A 20,659-nucleotide genomic window follows, 5' to 3' on the forward strand; every position below is an offset into this window, starting at 1 on the left:
GTCTTGGTACTGGCTTCTTGGATGCAACATCAAATTCATGAGCAACACAGAACAGAAAAATTGAATTACATTAAACTTCAAAATTTCTGCACATCAAAGAAAACATTTAGTGGCGTAACAATGTCACTTAAGAAATGGGTGAAAATATTTGCAAACCACATGTGATGGGAGTTAATATCCAGCATAAATAATTCTTAAAAATCAACAAAAGTTGAATAACTTGTTTTAAAAATAGACAAAAGATTGAACTAACATTTCTCCAAAAAAGATATAAAAATGGCAAAAAGCATTTGAAAGGATGCTTAAAATTACTAATTTGTAGATAAATGCAAAACAAACTCACGTCATAACCATTAGACTGGCCATTATAAATTTAAAAAGAAATATCAAATTTGTTGAGGATGTGAAGAAATTAAAACCCATGTGAACTTTTGGAAAAGTAATGTAGCTATCATAAAAAATATTATGAATGTTCCTCAAAATATTAAAAAGGAAAACATCATATAATCCAGCAGTCTCATTTATGAATCTATATCCAAATTATTCAACACCTGACCTGGAAAACATTTGAACATCCACGTTTGTTGTATCATTATTCACAAAAACCAAAAGGCAGAAGCAATCTCTATGTCCCTGGACAAACACATTTCTAAAAGTGCTGTATACACACAATGGAATGTAATTCACTGTTAAAAAAAGGGTATCTTGTCACATTTTAAAATAAACTTTGAAAATATTCTGTCAACTGAAATAAGCCAGTAACAAAGTCATTCATACTATCTGATTTCACTTATATGAGATATCTTAAGTAGTCAAACTCAGAATCAGAAAGTGGAAGGGTGTTTGTCCAGGGCTGGAGACAGGGTAAAATGGGCAGTTGTTACTTAATGTGTATTGAGTTTTATAAGTTTTGCAAGATGTAAAAGTTCTAGAGGCCTTTTGCATAACAATATACTTATCATGACTGAAATTTACACTTTTTAAGACTGGGTCTCAATCTGTTGCCTGGGTTGGAGTGCAGTGGTGTGACCACAGCTTACTGCAGTCTCCAACTCCCAGGCTCAAGTGATCCTCCCACCTCAGCTTCCCAGGTATCTGAAACCAGAGGCACATGCCACCATACCCAGTTGTTTTATATAAAAGCTCATATATATATGTGTGTATATACACACACACATATATATGTATATATATATATGTATATATACACACACACACATACACACACATCTTTACATATATATGTAAATAAATATAACAATTATTGATAAGAATGTGAAGAAAAAGTATTCTGTACACTCTTGGAGAGTTTTAAATTGGTAGAGTCATTATAAAAACCAATATGAATGTTATCTGAAAAACAGAACTTCCAGGCAATCTAGCAATCCCACTTTTGGGTATATAATCAAAGGAAACAAAACAAGTATTTCAAAGAAACATTTGCACTCCCAAGTTCATTGCATTATTCACAATTGCAAAGATATAAAAAACCCTACATGTTTGTGAATGCTGAATGGATAAAGTAAATATGGCCCAAATAGATAATAGAATATTATTCAGCCATAAAACATAATGGAATCTTGCCATTTCAACAACACGGATGTACCTGAAGGACACTGTACTAAGTGAAGTAAGACAGGAACATTAAGAGAAATACTGCTTGTTTTCACTTATACGAGAAATCTGAAAAGGTTGAACTTATAAAATCAGAGTCCAATGGTAGCTGCCAGGGACTGGAGGTGAGGAAAACGAATAAATGTTCAAAGGATACAAACTTTCAGTTATAAGATGAATAAGTTTTAAGGATCTGGCTGGGCGCAGTGGCTCAGGCCTGTAATCCCAGCACTTTGGGAGGCCGAGGCGGGCGGATCACGAGGTCAGGAGATCAAGACCATCCTGGCTAACATGGTGAAACCCCGTCTCTATTAAAAATACAAAAAATTAGCCGGGCATTGTGGCGGGCGCCTGTAGTCCCAACTACTCAGGAGGCTGAGGCAGGAGAATGGCGTGAACCCAGTAGGCGGATCTTGCAGTGAGCCAAGATCGCGCCACTGCACTCCAGCTTGGGCGATAGAGTGAGACTCTGTCTCAAAAAAAAAAAAAAAGAAAAGATTTTAAGGATATAATATATAGCTTCATGACTATCGTTAACAACGTTTTCTATGCTTAAAATTTGCTAAGGCAGTAAACAGGTGTTCTCACTACAAAAAAAGGTACTAAGGTAGATATGTCTGTTAATGTGATTGTATTAATTATTTCACAGTGTATACACATAGCAAGTCATTACACTATACACAATAAATATGTAGTTATACAAATGTAATTTGTAAAAAAAATCCACAGTACAAATGCACATACACATATGCACAGGCACATGAATGACACAGTCCTGGTAAGCTTCATACTAAACAAGATAAAATTATAAAATAATAGTTATTAAAAATAAAGTCACAAATGGGACTTTAATATGTGCTCAGCAATGTTGTAATCTCCCTAATGGCATAGTATATTTGAGAAATGTAGGGAGTAGACAAATTAAACTATCTTACAGTTAAGGAATTAGGGCATATAGACTTTAAATGACCAACTCAGTTCATACTAAAAAAAGTGAAGTAAAATAACATCAGATTTTTTTTTAATTTGGGCAGATGCTTAGTATCCTGATAAAATTACCGAGTATGAATTTCTGTAGAAACACATTTGAAACCTCCATAGTTTAGAAAATTTTAAAGCAGAAAACTCAAACATCTGTCCCGGGTGTTCCTGGAATTTCTGAAACAAATCGCAGTATCACTACTACTCTCACAAATTTCAGCCATGATTCAAAAGGGGAACTTAAAAATGGCTTATCATAGTTTCTAAAAAAATATATTTGTGTGTCCCTAAAGGCAACAGAAAAGCAGTCAGATAATGCAGTCCCTCATATGCCATGAAAATGACTTTGCCTCTCAATGTAAACTAGAAGGAGGATCACTAAAGGGAAAGTAGAATCCATAGAGAATTTAAGAGCGTGAGACAGAAGATGCCCCTGTATGAGAGAAAGAAAGAGAAATCCAGGCTTCTCACAAACTATTTCCATTGAAAGGCAGGCCTCCCAAATCACATTTTAAGGTCTGGTTCCCTCATTGACCTTGGACCTCTCATCTGTCATCTGCTGTGTCATCTGCTTCATTCATTCTCACCTACCTGGGAGTTTTGCTATTGTCTCATGTCTCTTCACATTCCAAGGTTCTTTCCTTTCTTCCAGACAGGTGATCAGCTCTGGCTTAGGGACAGCAATACCTGTTTTATTTTAAAAAGTAACATAACTGTTGCTGGGATTTTCCAATTACCAACCTAGTACTATGTTTAGTAGGGAAAAGAAGACATAATAGAAGTCTAGAAAATCCCTAAATACTATTTCATGACAGAACCTCTAGAATATTTAGGACTTATTTTAAATTTCTGGGTCTTTACCTCCACTACCCAGTATTACTGAATCAAAAATTAGTAGTGGCAATTGGATTTTCAGGTGTGGGCAACAATATTTTAAGCCACCAAACTTCTGGAATTACCACTTATCTATAATAAAAGATAACACAGATCAGCTCAGGAAAGGGGAAAGTTCAGGTAAAGATGGAACATCTTCGAGAATTTCTTTTCTACAACAACAAATCTCCAAGATTGTCTTGAAAGCAGGAATCTAAAATGTATTCATGGAAAGCAGAAACTATAGAAAAAAATTCTACAAAGGAAGAAAATGAAACCCTTGTGGTATATTAGGAAAAATGTACTGAAGTTATCCTCACCCAGGGAGACCAGGTTTCTGTAGTTCTCCAACATCACATTCCTATACAAATTCTGCTGAGCTGGGTCCAGACATTGCCACTCCTCCATAGAGAATTCTATGGCCACATCCCTGAATGTCAACAGTTTCTGAAAAAACACACACACACACACACAAAAAAATGTACACAAACACTTGTTTACCAAGTGGCCATAGGCATAATTCTTAATTTGACTCAAGACAAAAAGAGCACAGAGAACTGATTGTGACATATGATTGACTAGAGTCACCTAATAAAATACTTTTCAACACAGAAATATTCTCTCCTGGAGGAAAGAGAATGGAGTAAGATCTGTAACAACAGTGTATCAGCGTATGCTTTTCTGGATAATAAAATATAACATTAAGAGCATGAACACAGACAGGTACATTTTTGAGGGCTATATTTACACCATACAGAATAAGTTGTATGTATTTTTCAAGTGAAAAAGTTATGGTGAAATAGAGGGTACTGCTCAAATTTTAATACGCACAACAACAAACTGAAGATCTCATTATGCAGATTTTGTTTCAGGAGATCTGGGATAAAGCCTGGGCTTCTGAATTTCTAACATGCTCACCAGTGATGCTAATGCTTCTGACCTAAGAAGAATGTTGTGTTAAACATCCAGTCAGTGGCAGAGCCTGGGTTTATCCCAGTTTTTCTGACCAGTAAACAATGACAGCCTTCATTTTCCAAAGAAAGATATATGTAAAGAGAATCGAAGAAGACAGGGGAGCTTCCAAATTAAATGTGATGGTTTATGCACATCAGCTGGGAAATAACCCCAAAGTACTAAATAATAAAGGGAAAGATAATTCATTCCATAGCAGAAAAGTCTGTCAGAGCTCTTTATGCAAGTGAATGAAATTAACATCAACTATAACAGGACAGGTTTTTATTGTATGCTGAGGCAGAGGACACATCACCACTGCTTTGATATTGGCCCCTCAAAAAGGTAAGCTATAATCTCAATCTAATCATCAAAATACAACAATTTTATGAAACGTACAAGCTGCAGATAGCTACCAGGTTCTGTAATCTCTAATAGTGTATTTAAATAGTCTTTACTTAGCATCCTAGAGAGCAAGTATCTCCAAATTATTTTTCTTAGAACTTTCTGAACTAATCTGGGCAATAAATGCCACTCTGTTCAAATGTGTATTTTCTTAATCCTCTTCTGCACAGAGCTGATGGAGCAAACGGATGGAACCTGAACAGTACATGTTCTCCTTCTTGACTAATACACAAGGACTCCAGCATTTCCCCAATAGGAACCTTGAGTATCCACACCTTCCCATGTTCAACAGCCATAAAGGGAACATTTTAAATATTACAGGTCATAAATTCATGGTAAGAATTCTGCATGGCTTGTAAGAAGTCAAGATAAAGAGAATGTGGAGAAGGCTCTGGTATATAGCAAAGAAAATTTCCAGAAGCTCTTGACTATTAGAAGAAAAGAGAAAAAAAAAATAGCTGAAATAAATTCATTAAGGAGGAACAGCACAAATAGGGGAGTAAAGGTTTGCAAGTTCTAAACACATGGAATTCCAGGAAGCAGAGTGGACACAGCTCGATCTAAGACACATTCACCTGAGAACAAGCCATTTCTTCCTCTTCTTCCTCTTCTGGGATTCCTTCACAGATTTCTCTGGAAAACTCACACCTGCATCTTGAGGATATGACTTTAAAAGTATCAGCACAACCCATTCACCTGCTATCACCACAATCACAGGCAGAAAGACCTAGATGCTCAGAAAAAGTCCACCCCTTCTATCTTTTATAACACAAGAGATTTGAGAACAATGAGGTCCTCCTCAAAGATCAAAATGTAAGTTTCCCTTTCCTTGCCCTCAGGTGCCTTCACCTAGCACAGATGCCAGAAATTTCTGGTGCAGCAATGGGAATATGTGCTGCACTGACTTGACCCTACCAAACCCAAGGAGAGCAGGCCCTGTGACCTTTTTCTGGAGCAAAGGTTGTACTCACCTCTCATGAATGTATCTTGAACCCCTTGTGCTTGACCCTGGCCTCACCTCAGAGTTACATGAGGCATTTTATTAAAACAACGTGGATGCTTCCACCCAGACCAATAGACAGACTCTGAAGGAGGGCACAAGTCAAGAGAGTTCTTCAAACTGGCCATGTGATCCTAATTAGAAGCCTGAGCTGAGAACCACTTAGCCAAGCATTGTCTCTCCAGCTTCACTGTGCATATAAATCATTTGGTAATCTTAGCCCCACATATGTAATGTGATTCTGCAGATTTTGAAAGGGTCCATGAATGGTTCCCTGTCAATGCTGATGTTGATCCCCCTGGACCTATTAGCAGCACTTAGCTAAAGAAAGCATGCACAGCACAGAGACCCTTACACCCAGCACTGTTGTCACAAGTACATATGATCCAGATGAAGACAACCAATCTCCATCCTGAAAGATCACATTCTTTGCTGGCATCTTAAGGTTCACAGATGGAGGCAAAAGCAGTGGAAAATAACACATACAGATTCACTAATGCAGTTTATTAAGCAGATACTATGTGCTCAGAAGTATGTTAAGGAGCACTGTTCTGGGAATCTCACATTATGTGACTTAATCCTCGTAACAGCCTGAGAGTTGGGTACTAAGTGTTCAATAATTCCCAGGATTTAGATGAAGGACCCAGCATTTTTATTTCTTCTTCTGTTTCCTCATCACTGATTGTGAAAAGAAAATATATAGAATGAAAGATAAATATAGACCGATAGGAATATAGAAAGGAAGGGTAAAGTGTAGTTCAGAGAGATTTCTCATTGTTACGTTTGCGTCTACTTTCTTGTGACTTGTGAAGCAACTACTGGATCTGCAGAAATAGAACATAGGTTGCTGGGTGGGATGTCTCTACAAGCCCTGGCTTCAATGAAAAAGAAATTAAGGCTCCAAAATATACAGTAAATTGCTCCCATTTATCTACCTTTGAGTTTCAGGAAATTTTGAGCACAAGTTCTGGAGAGGCAGCAGGAGCCACCACCCAAAACTCTGATCTCCTCTAATCAGTTCTGTGAGGAGAGATTCCAGACCTAGATGAGGCCCCAGAAAAGGGTGAATCTGGACAGGGCTGGGGCAAGGAGAGGGTCCTATGTAGAATTATGTCCTCAAAGCTCCTGGGGTATTTCCAGTTCTCTTTCCTAAGCATAAGAGTTTGTGTAATTTTAATCTATTTTAGCTACCTCCTTGTCTATTTTATAACATACAATATTAAGCAATTTAAACAAAACCCTTAGGGTTTTCTAGAACAATTTTATTAGAAGCTAAATATGTGTTCTTAGCAAGGTAAAAACACTAGAAATAGCAACAACAACCATCACAACTCTTCTGTGAATGAATAGCCTTTCAGGTGGTGACATCAGAAGTCACAACAGCATAAGGGACACGGTCCCAATGAAGCCCAAGTCCCCTGCACACCTCCCTTCATTGTACTGACCACGTGGTGCTGAATTCAGCTATTTATCTAGTTGCTCCAGATTGAAAGTTCCTGGATGGTAGGGACCATGACTGCTTCACCTATTTTTCTTGTGGCATATGAAGTGGAGGCAATTGGTTTATCAGTTTGAGTCTCCAGACCTCCTCCTTGTTTTTCACCCAAGTACCAAGAAACTGGAGAAACTCTTCTCCGGGTACCAACCAAGGAGCTTCCTTCCACGAGGAGAGAAACAAACACTGGGTGCTTCATTTATCTTACTCTGAGATGCAACCAGAATTAGACACTCTTGTCAGTCTGATCCAAGTCTGCACAGGACATCCTCAAACGTCTCACAGACTCACAGGCCATTGTGAGAGGGTTCCCAGTGACCCTGGGATTGTGGCCACATGGTGATCCAGGCAAGAGAGACTCAACCTGACTCTAAACAGAAAATCAAAGTGTCGTGGTGGAGCTCCAGAACTTGGATCCAGATGTGATATCACCCACCCTAATTAGCTAGTTCTCAGGCAAGAGGAAGGACAAAAATACTCTACTCTAGTATCACATTTTACAGGTAGGTGTAGTTGTGGTCATAGCTCTAATTATTTTGTGGCGTTGACCTCTCACTGCTAAGATGTGTTGAAAAAAAGAGTCAAACTCTGTAAAAAATTTGAATGGATTTACTCCAAGCAAAATATGAGTGATCATGGCCCACAACACAGCCCTCAGGAGACCTGGAGAACATGTGCCCAAGGTGGTCTCAGTGCAGCTTGGTTTTACATATTTTAGGGAGACATGAGACATCAATCAAATACATTTAAGATACACATTGGGTCAGCCCATAAACGCAGGAGAACTCAAAGTGGGTGCTTTCATGTTATAGGTAGATTAACAATTTTCTGACGGGCAATTGGTTGAAATTGTTATTATCAATAGAAAGGAATGTCTGGGTCATGATAAGGGTTTGTGCAGACTACAGATTTATAATGCAGATGAAGCCTCCAGGTCACAGGCTTCAAAGATAATAGAGTGTAAATATTTCTTATCAGACTAAAGGTCTGTGTTGATGTTAACCTTGGTTGGCTTTTCCTGATTTCTAAAGGGAAGAGGACGTAATGAAGCATATCTAACCCCGAGTTTCTGTCATGGCCTGAGCTAATCTTTCAGGTTCATTTTGGAATGCCCTGGCCAAGAGAAGGGGTCCATTCAGTTGGTTGGGAAGGCCTCAGAATTTTAATTTTGGTTTGACAATGCTTGTTTATACTTACAGATTCTGCCATCAGATTCTATTTACATCAGGAGCCTCCCACTTTTCTGCAGCAAGTCACTGGACAAGATCTGGAAAGCTCAAAGGGACACATTCTGTAAGGGGGACTTTAAGATGTCAATGTTGACCTCACTATGCAGAAAATGTCTCCTGTGGTTTTTCTGTACGTTCTCAATCTGAAGTCTAGCCCTGCTTTGTAAATCCCAGATGGTGGCCAGCTCTTACATGCAGATTCTAGGTGGGATCCACCTGTCTCTGCATTCTTGGGTATTACAGCAAGCAGAGTAAAACTAACTACACATTAGGAGGTGAGGAGGCAGTCCATCAGGTCAGAAGTCGAGACCATCCTGGCAAAGGTGAAACCCATTCTACTAAAATACAAAAACATGCCTGTAGTCCCAGCTACTCAGGAGGCTGAGGCAAGAGAATCACTTGAACCTGGGAGGCGGAGGTTGCAGTGAGCTGAGATCACGCCACTGCACTACAGCCTGGGCAACAGAGCAAAACTCCGTCTCAAAAAAAAAAAAAAAAAAAAAAAGGAAAAAAGCTGAGGCAACATTCACAGAAGTAGAGTTTATTTGGGCCAAGCTTGAGGATTGCAACCTGGGAGCATAATTCAAGCTGCCCTGAATATACACTTCAGTTAGCAACAGTTACAAGTGGATTTGTAAAGGCAAAAGTAAAGGACAAGTAGTGGGCTGACACAGAGTTGTTAGTGAGAAATTCTTATTGATTTACAGAAATAATATTACTGATTGGCTACACATCGTCAAGCAATAGGGTGTGGGATGTAGTGTCCAGTGTGGGATTATTAGGTTAATGTATAGTTACGTGTGGCAATAGCAAGCAGTTTCAAGAGATGCATGCATAGCTCAAGGCAGTAGGACATGATTGTGGCCTCATTTTAGTGTCTCTCTGGCCTAATATTTGAATTCCTCAAATAAAAGTTTTTCTCTTTTCTCAAATCTCAAGATCGGAATCAGAATTTGGAGCACAGTTTTAGGTCTTGGATGGGTAGAAAAGCAGCAGGTGTTATTTGCACTTGTGTGGGCATTTGGACAAGAAGAGGAAGGAGAAAGTGGAGATTCTTCTCATATCTACTCAATGCACACGGGTTATCCTGACTGGGTTTCTGGGTCCTGTGGTCTCTGGGTCAGTTTCAGATCTGAAGATACTGGGGTCACTGAAAGAGGTGGAATGGTTGACTGCTGCCCTGTGGAGTTTGTAGAAATATGGTCTAAAAACTCTCTAGAAGTGACTTTAGATGACAATAGATCCCAAATAGGCAGAAACACCATTCTGCCTGCGTATTTTGGGGGCAGCATGCACTTTGTAGCACAATTGTGGATTGGCTGGCAGCCTGAGGGGGAAAGGCCCCTCCAGCAAGAAGTGTGGTGGGAACTTTATATGTTTATATCATATCTGGCAATTCTGGAAAGTGTCTGGAGAATATAATTAGAAACAAAACTGGGGAAACGCCAGGAAAACTCCACAATAATAGAACAGAAAAAAAAAAAACTACTGTATCACACAATTAAACCAGAATGTGACCTGCATCACAGGCAATCTGCTTAGAAGAGTGCGAAAGTAGAAAGAAGGTCACCATCATTAGTCCACAAGTGGAGGACTTAGCAGCACCATTTGTCATACATAGTTCACCCTAAATTTACCTGGTAATGGGAGATGGGCATCTGTGTATGCTAATTGGCCATATTCAAAAAATAATAAACTTCCCCATCTTTATGACAGGAAGTAGTTTTCCAACTTGGAGCCAGGTGCCTGCAGAAGGTAGCCTCCCACTCTTCTAAAGATACTATTGAGCAGTTTGTGATCTTCTTGGCTACTTACACTTCAAAGCAATGGGTCCCTACTCCCTGAGCTCTGGCCTGCGGTACTCCCGCTTGCCCTCTCCTGGCAAGCTGTGTCCTCTCTTGAACCCTATTATCTGCCGCTGAGGCACAGCTCACAGCCTACAGCTGGAAACCCATATCCCACATGGACCCCAACTGTCACAGCTGCACCCCAGTGCTACATCATAGAGTGGAGCCCCTGAGCTGCAGGAGAAGAGCCTGCAGGGCTCCTGGGTAGAATTATATTTTCTCAATAATGGCAACAGGAGAGTTTCAGCCTCAGTTTCTGTTTCTATGAGTGACAGAGAAAAAAGACTGCTAGATTCCCAGCATGAGTCTGGATAGAGCAGCTCCAAGGGTTGTCACTGTGACAGCCCACCTCTCAAAGGCACCAAGAGACACTAAGAGGTCTTCTGAAACAAATACCCAAAGAATTGGCAGAAAAACAGCTCTCAGTCTGAGGAAGATTGTTTTGAGAAAAGAAAAAGTTGAAAGCATCTTAAAGAAAAACTCAGGTTAGATATGAGATCAGTCAAGTTGGCCAGAAAATATTCCCTGAAGCAGTTCCCCTTTAAACACTCAAAGTGCACAGCTACTCTCAGCATGAGAAACTAGTGTTATGAACAAAGGGAAAATATTCTCAGCAGAATTTCTTAAAGCTTTTCTTCTGAAGCATCTATGCTGATCTCTAATCTGCTGGCCATTGGGTTGGGCATCTACATTGAAACACATCTGACAACCTCCACCAGCACTTTGTGATGAAGAATTGAAAGCCGACTTTGTTCATCTAGATGATTAGACCTGAGCTTGCAACAATGCCAACTGAAAAGCTGTTATCATCCTTGGGTGGCTGCATCACCTGTGTCTATTTGTTTGTAATAGCTGCATTCCTAATTTAGTAAAATAAAAGAATAGAGTCCAAAATCTTGCTGACATGTAATTATACCTATGGGATCAATTAAGCAGTATGTCAGACTAATATCTACTGTAACAATGTTGTAGTGAATTTTCTTTAGATATTAGATATAAATAACTATATTTTTAACAAACTAGTCGTAATGTATGCAGTATTTCCTAAAATTATCTGTAACCTTAAGTTAAAATACTTTATATTTTTTTTTTTTTTTTTTTTTTTTTTGAGACGGAGTCTCGCTGTCGCCCAGGCTGGAGTGCAGTGGTGTGATCTCGGCTCACTGCAAGCTCCGCCTCCTGGGTTCATGCCATTCTCCTGCCTCCATGCCATTCTCCTGCCTCAGCCTCCCGAGTAGCTGGGACTACAGGCGCCCGCCACTGCACCCAGCTAATTTTTTTGTATTTTTTTTGAGTAGAGACAGGGTTTCACTGCGGTCTCAATCTCCTGACCTCGTGATCCACCCGCCTCGGCCTCCCAATACTTTATATTTCAAAACAATAAGTAATATTGATATTAAAGTTACTACTTCAGGAGTTTGTCCAAAATAAATATAATAACCCTATATTCACACTACTGTATGAAATACTGTTTCATTTACACGGATGTAGTTGTCTACTAAAGACTACACAAAACTATGCTAACTGTTCTTATGTAATAAACAGAAACAAAGGTACAGCTACACATTCCACTGTTTGGTTCATACACTAAACTGCTCTTGCTTTTGCCATGTAAGTACCACGGCCTCCAAATACTACGGCCTCCAAATACTAGGTCATTGCCTTGGATGATCAGTTTTCTGTCAAAGGAAAGATACTCAGTATCTTTTACTCTTCATCACTCTGTATTGTTGAATTTAATCCTATTCTTTGTGCTCAAGTTTTTGTGCTTTTAAAATTAGTTTATCCTAAACAAATCTATGTCTACTTTAAAAGGTAGAAAACAGAAAAATAACAATAAAATGAGCTTTGGGAGGCCGAGGAGGGCGGATTGCAATGTCAGGAGATTGAGACCATCCTGGCTAACATGGTGAAACCCCGTCTCTACTAAAAATACAAAAAATTAGCCAGGCGTGGTGGTGGGCACCTGTACTCTCAGCTACTCGGGAGGCTGAGGCAGGAGAATGGCGTGAACCCGGGAGGCAGAGCTTGCAGTGAGCCCAGATCGTGCCACTGCACTCCAGGCTGGGTTACAGGGCAAGACTCTGTCTCAAAAAAAAAAAGAAAAAAAAAAAGAATAAAACGAGCTTTGCCAAATCAAAAACAGAATCAAAGCCATGGTTCTCAGGTCCTAAAGAAAATCTTGAGTCAAAAAGGAATGACAAAAGGTTGATTTAGCTGTTAAAATAATTTTCATATATTTAAAAAAGCAGAAAAAATTACATATAAATGCTTTAAGAAAAGGAAAAAGAACAAAATCTCTTCCCTTACTTTCAAAGATTAATCCTCTTATTTCTAACTTGCATTTTCACCTACAATGGCCAGGTCTAGGGATGGCTCCTGGATATCTGAATTTTGGTAGGCACTAGATTCAGGTATATAAGGGGTGGTCCTGGGCACACAGTATACACATGAAAGACGGTTTGTGAGAGGGAAAGCAGAAGAGAGAAAGATGCTATCAGAAATCCACAGGTTGGGGAGAGTGCAAGATAGGTGGAAAGACTGGTTTGTGCTATACATACTGGCCCAGGTGAGACTATATTCTGATTTATTCCTGTGTCCATGTAGTAGATGAGATTATAATTGGGTTGTCCAGAACTCCAGTCTGGCAGAGCTAATCAGTTAAGTTGCTGCTACAAATTTATTGTCAGGGTGGAGATGTACCAGGGGTCCTCTAACTACTTTTGTGGGTTTCTGGCAAGAAACTTAAGGAGCAAAGGTGCCATAGTGCAATTCATGAGGATGGTGCCTAGTCCTGGGAGAAGTGTGGCCACATGAATGCCTAGTGGGTATGTTCCCTAGTGGGTGGGAATCACGTGACTGCAGCTGTGGTAGGAGAGGGCCTGTTCTCAGCACTCCTTTCCTCTAAGTTCTCAGTCCCCTCTCTCCCTGGTAGGAGACCCACAAATACAGGATAATGTGCAGTGTGACAGGCTGTGTGCAGGAGAGCAGAGCTGATCTTCCCTGGACACCCGGATTCTCAAGTCTAGGCCCCTGTGATGCTGCTCCTCTAACACCAAATCTATGGAGTTTGCTGAACACTAAGCAATTCTCCAACACCAGCTGGGTGCCTAAATATCAATTCTGACAATATCCAGAGTGAGCACAGGCCCCACAAGTTCATGGCTCAGTCCCACACCATTGCCCTTACTGTAGATGCCAGTCACAAGCCCTGGGGGCCCATCTATACATCTGAGCTACTGCCTCTAAACACAACTCCCATAATCCCCTTTCAAGTTCAATAATTTGATAGAACTTCTCACAGAACTCAGAAAAACACTGCCCTTAATGTTTACCAGTTTATTTTAAGAGATACAACTCAGGAAGAGACAAATGGAAGAGATGTACAGGACAAAGAAAAGTGGTGGGGAAAGATGCGGCTCCTAGGTAATCCTGGCCCATAGCTGTGATTAATGACATTCCCGTCCTTTCTGTTCTCCAGGAACAGCTTAATGAAAAAAAACACAACACTCTTCCAGATACAACTGAGATGATGCTCCCTTTTTGCCTATCACATAGCCACACACACACTCTATAAATTTCCATCTTTTTCTCATAAAGAATAGGCTGAACAATTTTGTCTTCAGTGGTCAAAACAAAATACTTCCCTTCTCTTTTTTCTTTTCTTTTTTTTTTTTTTTTTTCAGACGGAGTCTCACTCTGTCATCCAGCCTTAGTGCAGTTGCACAATGTCGGCTCACTGCAACCTCCATCTCCCAGTTTCAAGCAATTATCCTGCCTCAGCCTCCCGAATAGCTGGGATTACAGGCGTGTGCCACCCCACCTGTCTAATTTTCATACTTTTAGTAGAGACGGGGTTTTGTCATGTTGGCCAGGCTGGTCTCAAACTCCTGACCTCAGGTGATCTGCCCGCCTCAGCCTCCCAAAGTGTTGGGATTACAGGCGTGAGCCATCGTGCCCGGCCCAAAACAAAATACTTCTTATATAAACATTGATTAAGTTCCTCTCCCTCCCCCAGGTCCCTGAACTTTGTCCTGCCCTCAGTCTGAGTCAATATACAACCTCACTGTATGTACCTCCTAAGAACACACTGACTTCAGGATGAAACATTCTCTGAGCTGGAATCTGTTTTGCCATCCTCCGTCCTAACCTTCCCCTCCAATCTTCATTCTAATCTTGTCTGTTCCTCCCTATGAAAGACAGCTCTTGTCTGCCTAACCTTCGGGATCTTCAAAGATCTTATAGTTGTCACTTCCCCCTGTTGCAATACTCCTTCAAAACTAACTTCTTACCTAAATCGGACTTTGTTTTATTTGGCAAAGTCTAGAAACGGCCCCTGGAAAATAACAATTCCATCCTCTGAACAACCCATTCAATCCCCTTCCACCCTAAACCCAACTGCATCCGCCTGCCGATACCTACTTTTCCAGAGCTCTGTAGCTTCTCTCAGTCTAAAACCTTCTTCCACGGTTGGCGTGACCAGACTGGGACACTTGCAGGGGAGGCTCCCCAGGAAAAACTAACTGGACCTCCAGCGAACTCCTTTTGCAGACTCAATATTGGCCTTAGCTTGGGGTCACTGGGCTCAGGCTTCGACTTCCCAGTTAAGGTTATTCACTTTGTTTTAAATAAGAAAATACTAGTCTTTGAAAAATTCAGCAAAATTGCTCAAACCGTGTTTATATGTAAGGGAAGGACATTTTAATGTGCTTATATTTCATACCTCCACAAGAAAAGCAGAAGCGTTTATCCCGTTCAGACAATAAACATATAATTATTCCACAACTCATTTAGTAAGCAATTCATCACACAGGAACACTTCTAGGAGGTGTCAAGTCCATCTCATGAAATTTAGAATTAAACTCAGAAATCAAGATAATAGACATAGGACAGAGATATCTACTGTCCCAAATTCACACTGCAAAAAGAGGAACTGATGTTTTAATGAATCTATGCAATTCACCAATTAATCTACCACATTTTCTTATGGAAATGTATTCAAGTCATACAGTCTTAACAGAAGACATATTCACTATCCTATTCCTTGATATCATTCCCACAGCTAAGCCCTGGGATTCTATTTGAAATCACCTCCTAAAAAAGAACAGACTGAGAAACTTCCTACACTCCCTCTAGAAAAGAAAAAAGGTAAATCAGATTTTTTTAACAATTGGATTTCCTGACTAGATATCTAATTTTTTCTCAAATCCCTCTCTTTCATGCCCTTTGTAAACGTCGTCTTACCTTTCTAGTTCTACTGATAAAATGAAATTTACAGTTTAAAAACTGAAGTTTTGGCCGGGCGCGGTGGCTCAAGCCTGTAATCCCAGCACTTTGGGAGGCCGAGGCAGGCGGATCACAGGGTCAGGAGATCGAGACCATCCTGGCTAACATGGTGAAACCCCGTCTCTACTAAAAATACAAAAAATTAGCCGGGCGTTATGGCGGGCGCCTGTAGTCCCAGCTACGCGGGAGGCTGAGGCAGGAGAATGGCGTGAACCCGGAAGGCGGAGCTTGCAGTGAGTGGAGATTGTGCCACTGCGCTCCAGCCTGGGCGACAGAGCAAGACTCCGTCTCAAAAAAAAACAAAAAAAAACAAAAAAAAAAACCTGAAGTTTAAATAAGTGAGCAAATTCGTTCAAGGTGGCAAAACTAGGTAGTGGCAGTGCTGATTGCAACACAGACATGTCTGACTCATGTGAAGTCAGGTCATCCAGTAACTGAGAGATCTTTCCATCCTGCTCACTGAAGTGCTCAGTGACCACCCTCCCAGGACATGCGGTACTGTGCATCAGTGAGTGAACGACCCAGGTGCATTTTACTTGCAGGTTCTTGCACCATCTCATTAGGATGGGTTTTCCTTGTCCTTTGAGATACTTTAATTTTCCTTTCAGAAATTTGAGAGAATCCAGAGGCCAGGAATCATTTTTCTCTTTTCCCCTCAAAACCAGCATCTGATTGGCTGACCAACAAAATGTGTCTCAAGAAACGGAAGCTGGGATCAGTGAAGACAAACTAAATGTCCCAAGGGGTTAGCTATTTAGAGGCACCATATATATACCAGGGGACTCCTCTCAGCCCCAGGGCCTCCACCTGCTCCCTTGACAGACTGCACTCCATAACTCCCAGGTTTTTCTCCGCGAGGAAATAACCCAGGGGCTGATATGCACTACACACTCCAGCAGACACAGCCATGATGAGTATCTTGGGTCATCCTCAGATAGTACTGAAGCTCAGAACCAGGAAAAGACAGGAGGGGGCTGAGGACACATCAACCTGTAAAGTTCCCAAAGAGAAACCTCAACCCAAAGACATTCTCATAAGAAGTCTGGGCCTACGGAAGATAAAAGGAAGACAGGCACAGAGATTTTTTACGGTAGTATCAGGAGATTATTCTCCACTTTCCTGTGAAATGTTTACAAACAGAAAACAAATATTTTGTAAGGTGCCATCCAACGCTTTGTGAAAAACTAATTAAAATAGTGTCTGAAATGTACAATCAAGGATGAATAGTTGATAATCTTGTGAATTACGGAGGAGAAATTAACATTTGAGAATGTCAGAAGGAACTGGAAATTTAGGGGTTTTTTTGTTTGTTTGTTTGTTTTGAGATGGAGTCTCACACTGTCGCCTGGGCTGGAGTGCAGTGGCGCGATCTCGGCTCACCACAACCTCCGCCTTCCAGGTTCAAGCAATTCTCCTGCCTCAGCCTCCTGAGTAGCTGGGATTACAGGCGCTCACCACAACACCTGGCCAGTTTTTTTTTTTTTTTTTTTGATATTTTTAGTACAGACGGGGGTTTCACTATGCTGGCAGGGTGGTCTCCACCGCCTGACCTTGTGATCCACCAGCCTTGGCCTCCCAAAGTGCTGGAATTACCGGTGTGAGCCACCGCGCCCGGCCTGAAATTTAGTATTTTACTGCAATCCAGAGTTAGACTGGGGGAACAGGGGGTTGGACTTGAGACCCTGCTTGAGACACATTTGGAAAATGCAAGGGGAAACCAGTTCCCTGGGGAGTGTTATAATAATTAAACAGCAGGCAATTAGACTGAGGTAGCTCTAGTGCCCTGTGTTCCTATGTTAAAAAAAAGAATCTAACTCAGAAGTATTTCTTGTAAATTACTTCCTTAGAGGGAAACAAAATTCAGGCTTAAACCATCACAAACCGCCAATTAACCTCTGATTACATAACCAGAAAATTTCCACCTCGATCGTATAGATAAGACTGTCCATAACTGTCCCCAATCATTTACTGAACTGGGTTTCCGTCCTCATGCACCTTATAAAAGCTTCTCCTTCAAGCCCCTCCTGTGGACCACAAACCGTGGCTCAGTGCTGGACAATTCTTAGATGCTCTTTGCTCCAATAAATTATTTAACATTGTTGCAATGATGCCCTTTAAGGTTTAACAGGAGAAAGAAGGGACAGGGGACCCCGGACAATAGCTCCCCTTGCACAAGCCCCACACCCCGAATCGGAGCTCTCCCCAGGACCCTCCAGCCCACCCTCACCATCCAGGCGATGGAATGCTGCAGACGGGGCGAGGTCGCCGTGCAAGTCTGGGACAGGATGCGGGTCCCAGGGTGGGCCCAGCCGCCATCTTGCGGCCTGAGGGAACCCAGGTTGCGCCACAGGCGGTTCCAGCCGCTTCCAGCTATCCCCGCCGCGTCTCAGGACACCAGGCCCCCCACACTCACCATTTCTAGGCTTCCAGGAGGCCCTGGTGTGTTAAGCATGGATCTCTCAATACTTGCAGGTCACAGGGCCACCTAGGCTGGGCCTGAAGTAGCAGAGAACACAGCAGTAAACAACGGAACCTGGAGATTCCGGCACAGTGAGAGGGGAAGGCGCCAGCATGTGCCTGAAGCCGCGAAGGCCTCTCCACCTGCGCGCCTGATTGGACAGCTCCCAAACCAGTGACACTGATTGGATAAGGTCTCAGGCCACGCCCCCTTGGCCCCTGAGTGACAGAAGATGTGACCAGACACTGGGCTCAATAAGGCAAGAGCGACAAAGACAGAGTCCATGTAGGGAGGCAGCCCAGGCGGGGCTGTGTCTGTCCGTTAGGGATTCTGTCTGCAGATTCTGTCTGCAGTCCTGTCTGCAGAGCATTGGTAATCACGGATACCTGGGGTCCTTCTGCCCCAGAGAGATGTACCCTCTCCCAAAAGCAAGTGCAGCCACTGGACCCTTCTAAATGGAGAGAAGAGGCAAACAAGAACTTTTAGAAAGTGGAAGAGAAGATCATTTGAGGAAGGACTCCTGCATTCATGAGGCCGCAGGGAGCAGGGCTGTAGGGTATGGGGATGGGACAGAAAAGAAGTGGTCAGTAGAGTATGTTGAGTTCTTTAGAACTGAGAGGTAGGGACCAACACAGAGAGGAGAGGCCAGGACAGAGCAAGTGAATTTAGCTCAGATGGCGAGGGGCAGAGCACAGAGGAGTCTTTCCCCAGAGCATCCCATGGAACCTGCAGTGGATGATCCCTGCAGCAGATGGTCCCTGCATGGTACCAGGCAGATGCATAACAACCCTAGTACGATCCCCAGCCATGCCCTGCCCCTCGCCATCTGAGCTAAATCTACTTTCTGTACATGACATGGGGCAACCTCATGGCCTGCAGAAGCCAGAGAGGCTGGGAGACTCTTCTTAAGCCATTTCCAGCAGAGCAGCAAACACCACCAGAGCTTCAGCCCCATCTGATCAGACCTGTCCTGACATGCCAGCCCGGCTTCCTCCCACCTTGACCTGGCAGATTCCCTCTTGGTGCCCTGGATGACAGACTAGGACCCAGGGTTTCCTGAAACCTTGATCAGGATGGGAGCCCAGAACTTTCAGATCTCTGCACAGAAGATTGTTTAGGAAGGATTCTGAACTTGGCATCTCAACTGGGGATCCAGGCAGTGCCAAGGCTCTGGGCAGGCTGGACAAGGAATGAAACTCAGGCTCTTGACTCCATGCCCAAATCATGACGTGACAGCACTGGCAATACTGTGTATCCCCAGATCCATTCTCCACCTTCTCTGCCTTGCTCAGTGCCAGGAGGCTGACCCTGCAGACTGGGGCACCAGGGGCCCTCACAGCAGCTTTCATCTGGGCTCAGCTAGTTGGAAGCACGGCAGGAGTTTGGGGGATGACAGGGCATCCGCTCCACTCCCATCTTGCTGTGTACAGGGGCCACCACTGCCAAACCCTGGGGAACACCCCATGGCAGCCTCTCCTCCATGCGGCCAGCTCTTGCTGGGCTGAGGGAAATCTATTTCCTCTCCTCACACTTCTGGCCTAGAGGTGGTAACACTTCCTGCCACAGCTAGATTCTAGATGCCTCAGTATCCCCAGGGGCTCCTTCGCCTAGCCACACCTCAGGGAGTTTCTGTCCTTCACATTGCTTAAGTACTTTAAGATCTCATTTTGTCCTGAAATGACCGTTCCCATTATTGTGCCAGGCTTTCAAATAGAGGATTGACGCTCAGAGGCTCAGCTGAAGGGATTTGCCCTTGTTAGAAAACATGGTAAGAGGCTGGGTGAGACTTGAATCAAGGCTGGTGTGATGCCAAAGTCTGGTTCTGGATGTCAAATGTCTGCAGCCTTCTATTTGGCCTCCTCTCCTCTGAGAAGCTGCCCTGGCCTATGGGGTTCATGCCTATATCTGGCACAATGCTGGCACCTTCTCAGTGTCTCCTGCACCGTGCCAAGCATGTTGCCCCACAGTCAACTGTGCCAGTAGTCACTGTGAGCTCAGAGGAAGGGTCTGAGGCTGCTGCCTCTTCACCTCTGCAGCACACAGTAGGCACTTGTCCAGTGGGTGTTGAGCAGACTGATGGAAGGCATTGACTTGTCAGTCTCCCCTACTAGACCAAGGGCTCCCAAGGGCAGGACCCCTGTCAATCCCTGTCATGGCCCCACAAGACTTGGCAAGCAGTAGCTGTTCATCCCCTGGATGCTGAGCTGATTCACCCATGGAAGAGCAGTGTAGTGGGGCTAGGAGACCTGGGTGAAACCCTGGCTCTGCCAGTTACATGCTGTGTGATCTCAGGCAAGAACCTGTACCACACTGGGCCTCAGCAGCTGCAGGAGGCTGAAAAGCACCCTTGTCATGTAGCAAGTCAGTGTGAAAATGAAAACTGCATGTTCTCATCAAGTTAGCGGAGAAGGAAGGGGTTGGGCTGGGAGAGGGGGCAGAAGTAAAAACAAAGAAGGTTTTTAAGGTTTGCTTTTGAAGCACTAGGTCCAGGGTGAAGAGAAGGGAAGCCAAAAGTCCTCA

General features: G+C 42.7%; 1 protein-coding gene across 1 annotated transcript; it reads right to left on the reverse strand.

Moving 5' to 3' along the window:
• Nucleotides 1-3,178: 3,178 nt before the first annotated feature.
• LOC116475399 (zinc finger protein 679-like) lies at nt 3,179-18,118 on the reverse strand. Its single transcript, XM_058445025.1, has 3 exons — nt 18,095-18,118; nt 3,789-3,915; nt 3,179-3,282 (listed from the first exon to the last, which is right to left on the reverse strand). The coding sequence occupies exons 1-3, from the start codon at nt 18,095-18,097 to the stop codon at nt 3,179-3,181; spliced, it is 234 nt and encodes a 77-aa protein (XP_058301008.1). The 5' UTR covers nt 18,098-18,118.
• Nucleotides 18,119-20,659: the final 2,541 nt, after the last annotated feature.

Source organism: Hylobates moloch, unplaced genomic scaffold (genome assembly GCF_009828535.3).
Source record: "Hylobates moloch isolate HMO894 unplaced genomic scaffold, HMol_V3 SCAFFOLD_10, whole genome shotgun sequence".
NCBI classification, from domain to species: Eukaryota; Metazoa; Chordata; class Mammalia; order Primates; family Hylobatidae; genus Hylobates; species Hylobates moloch.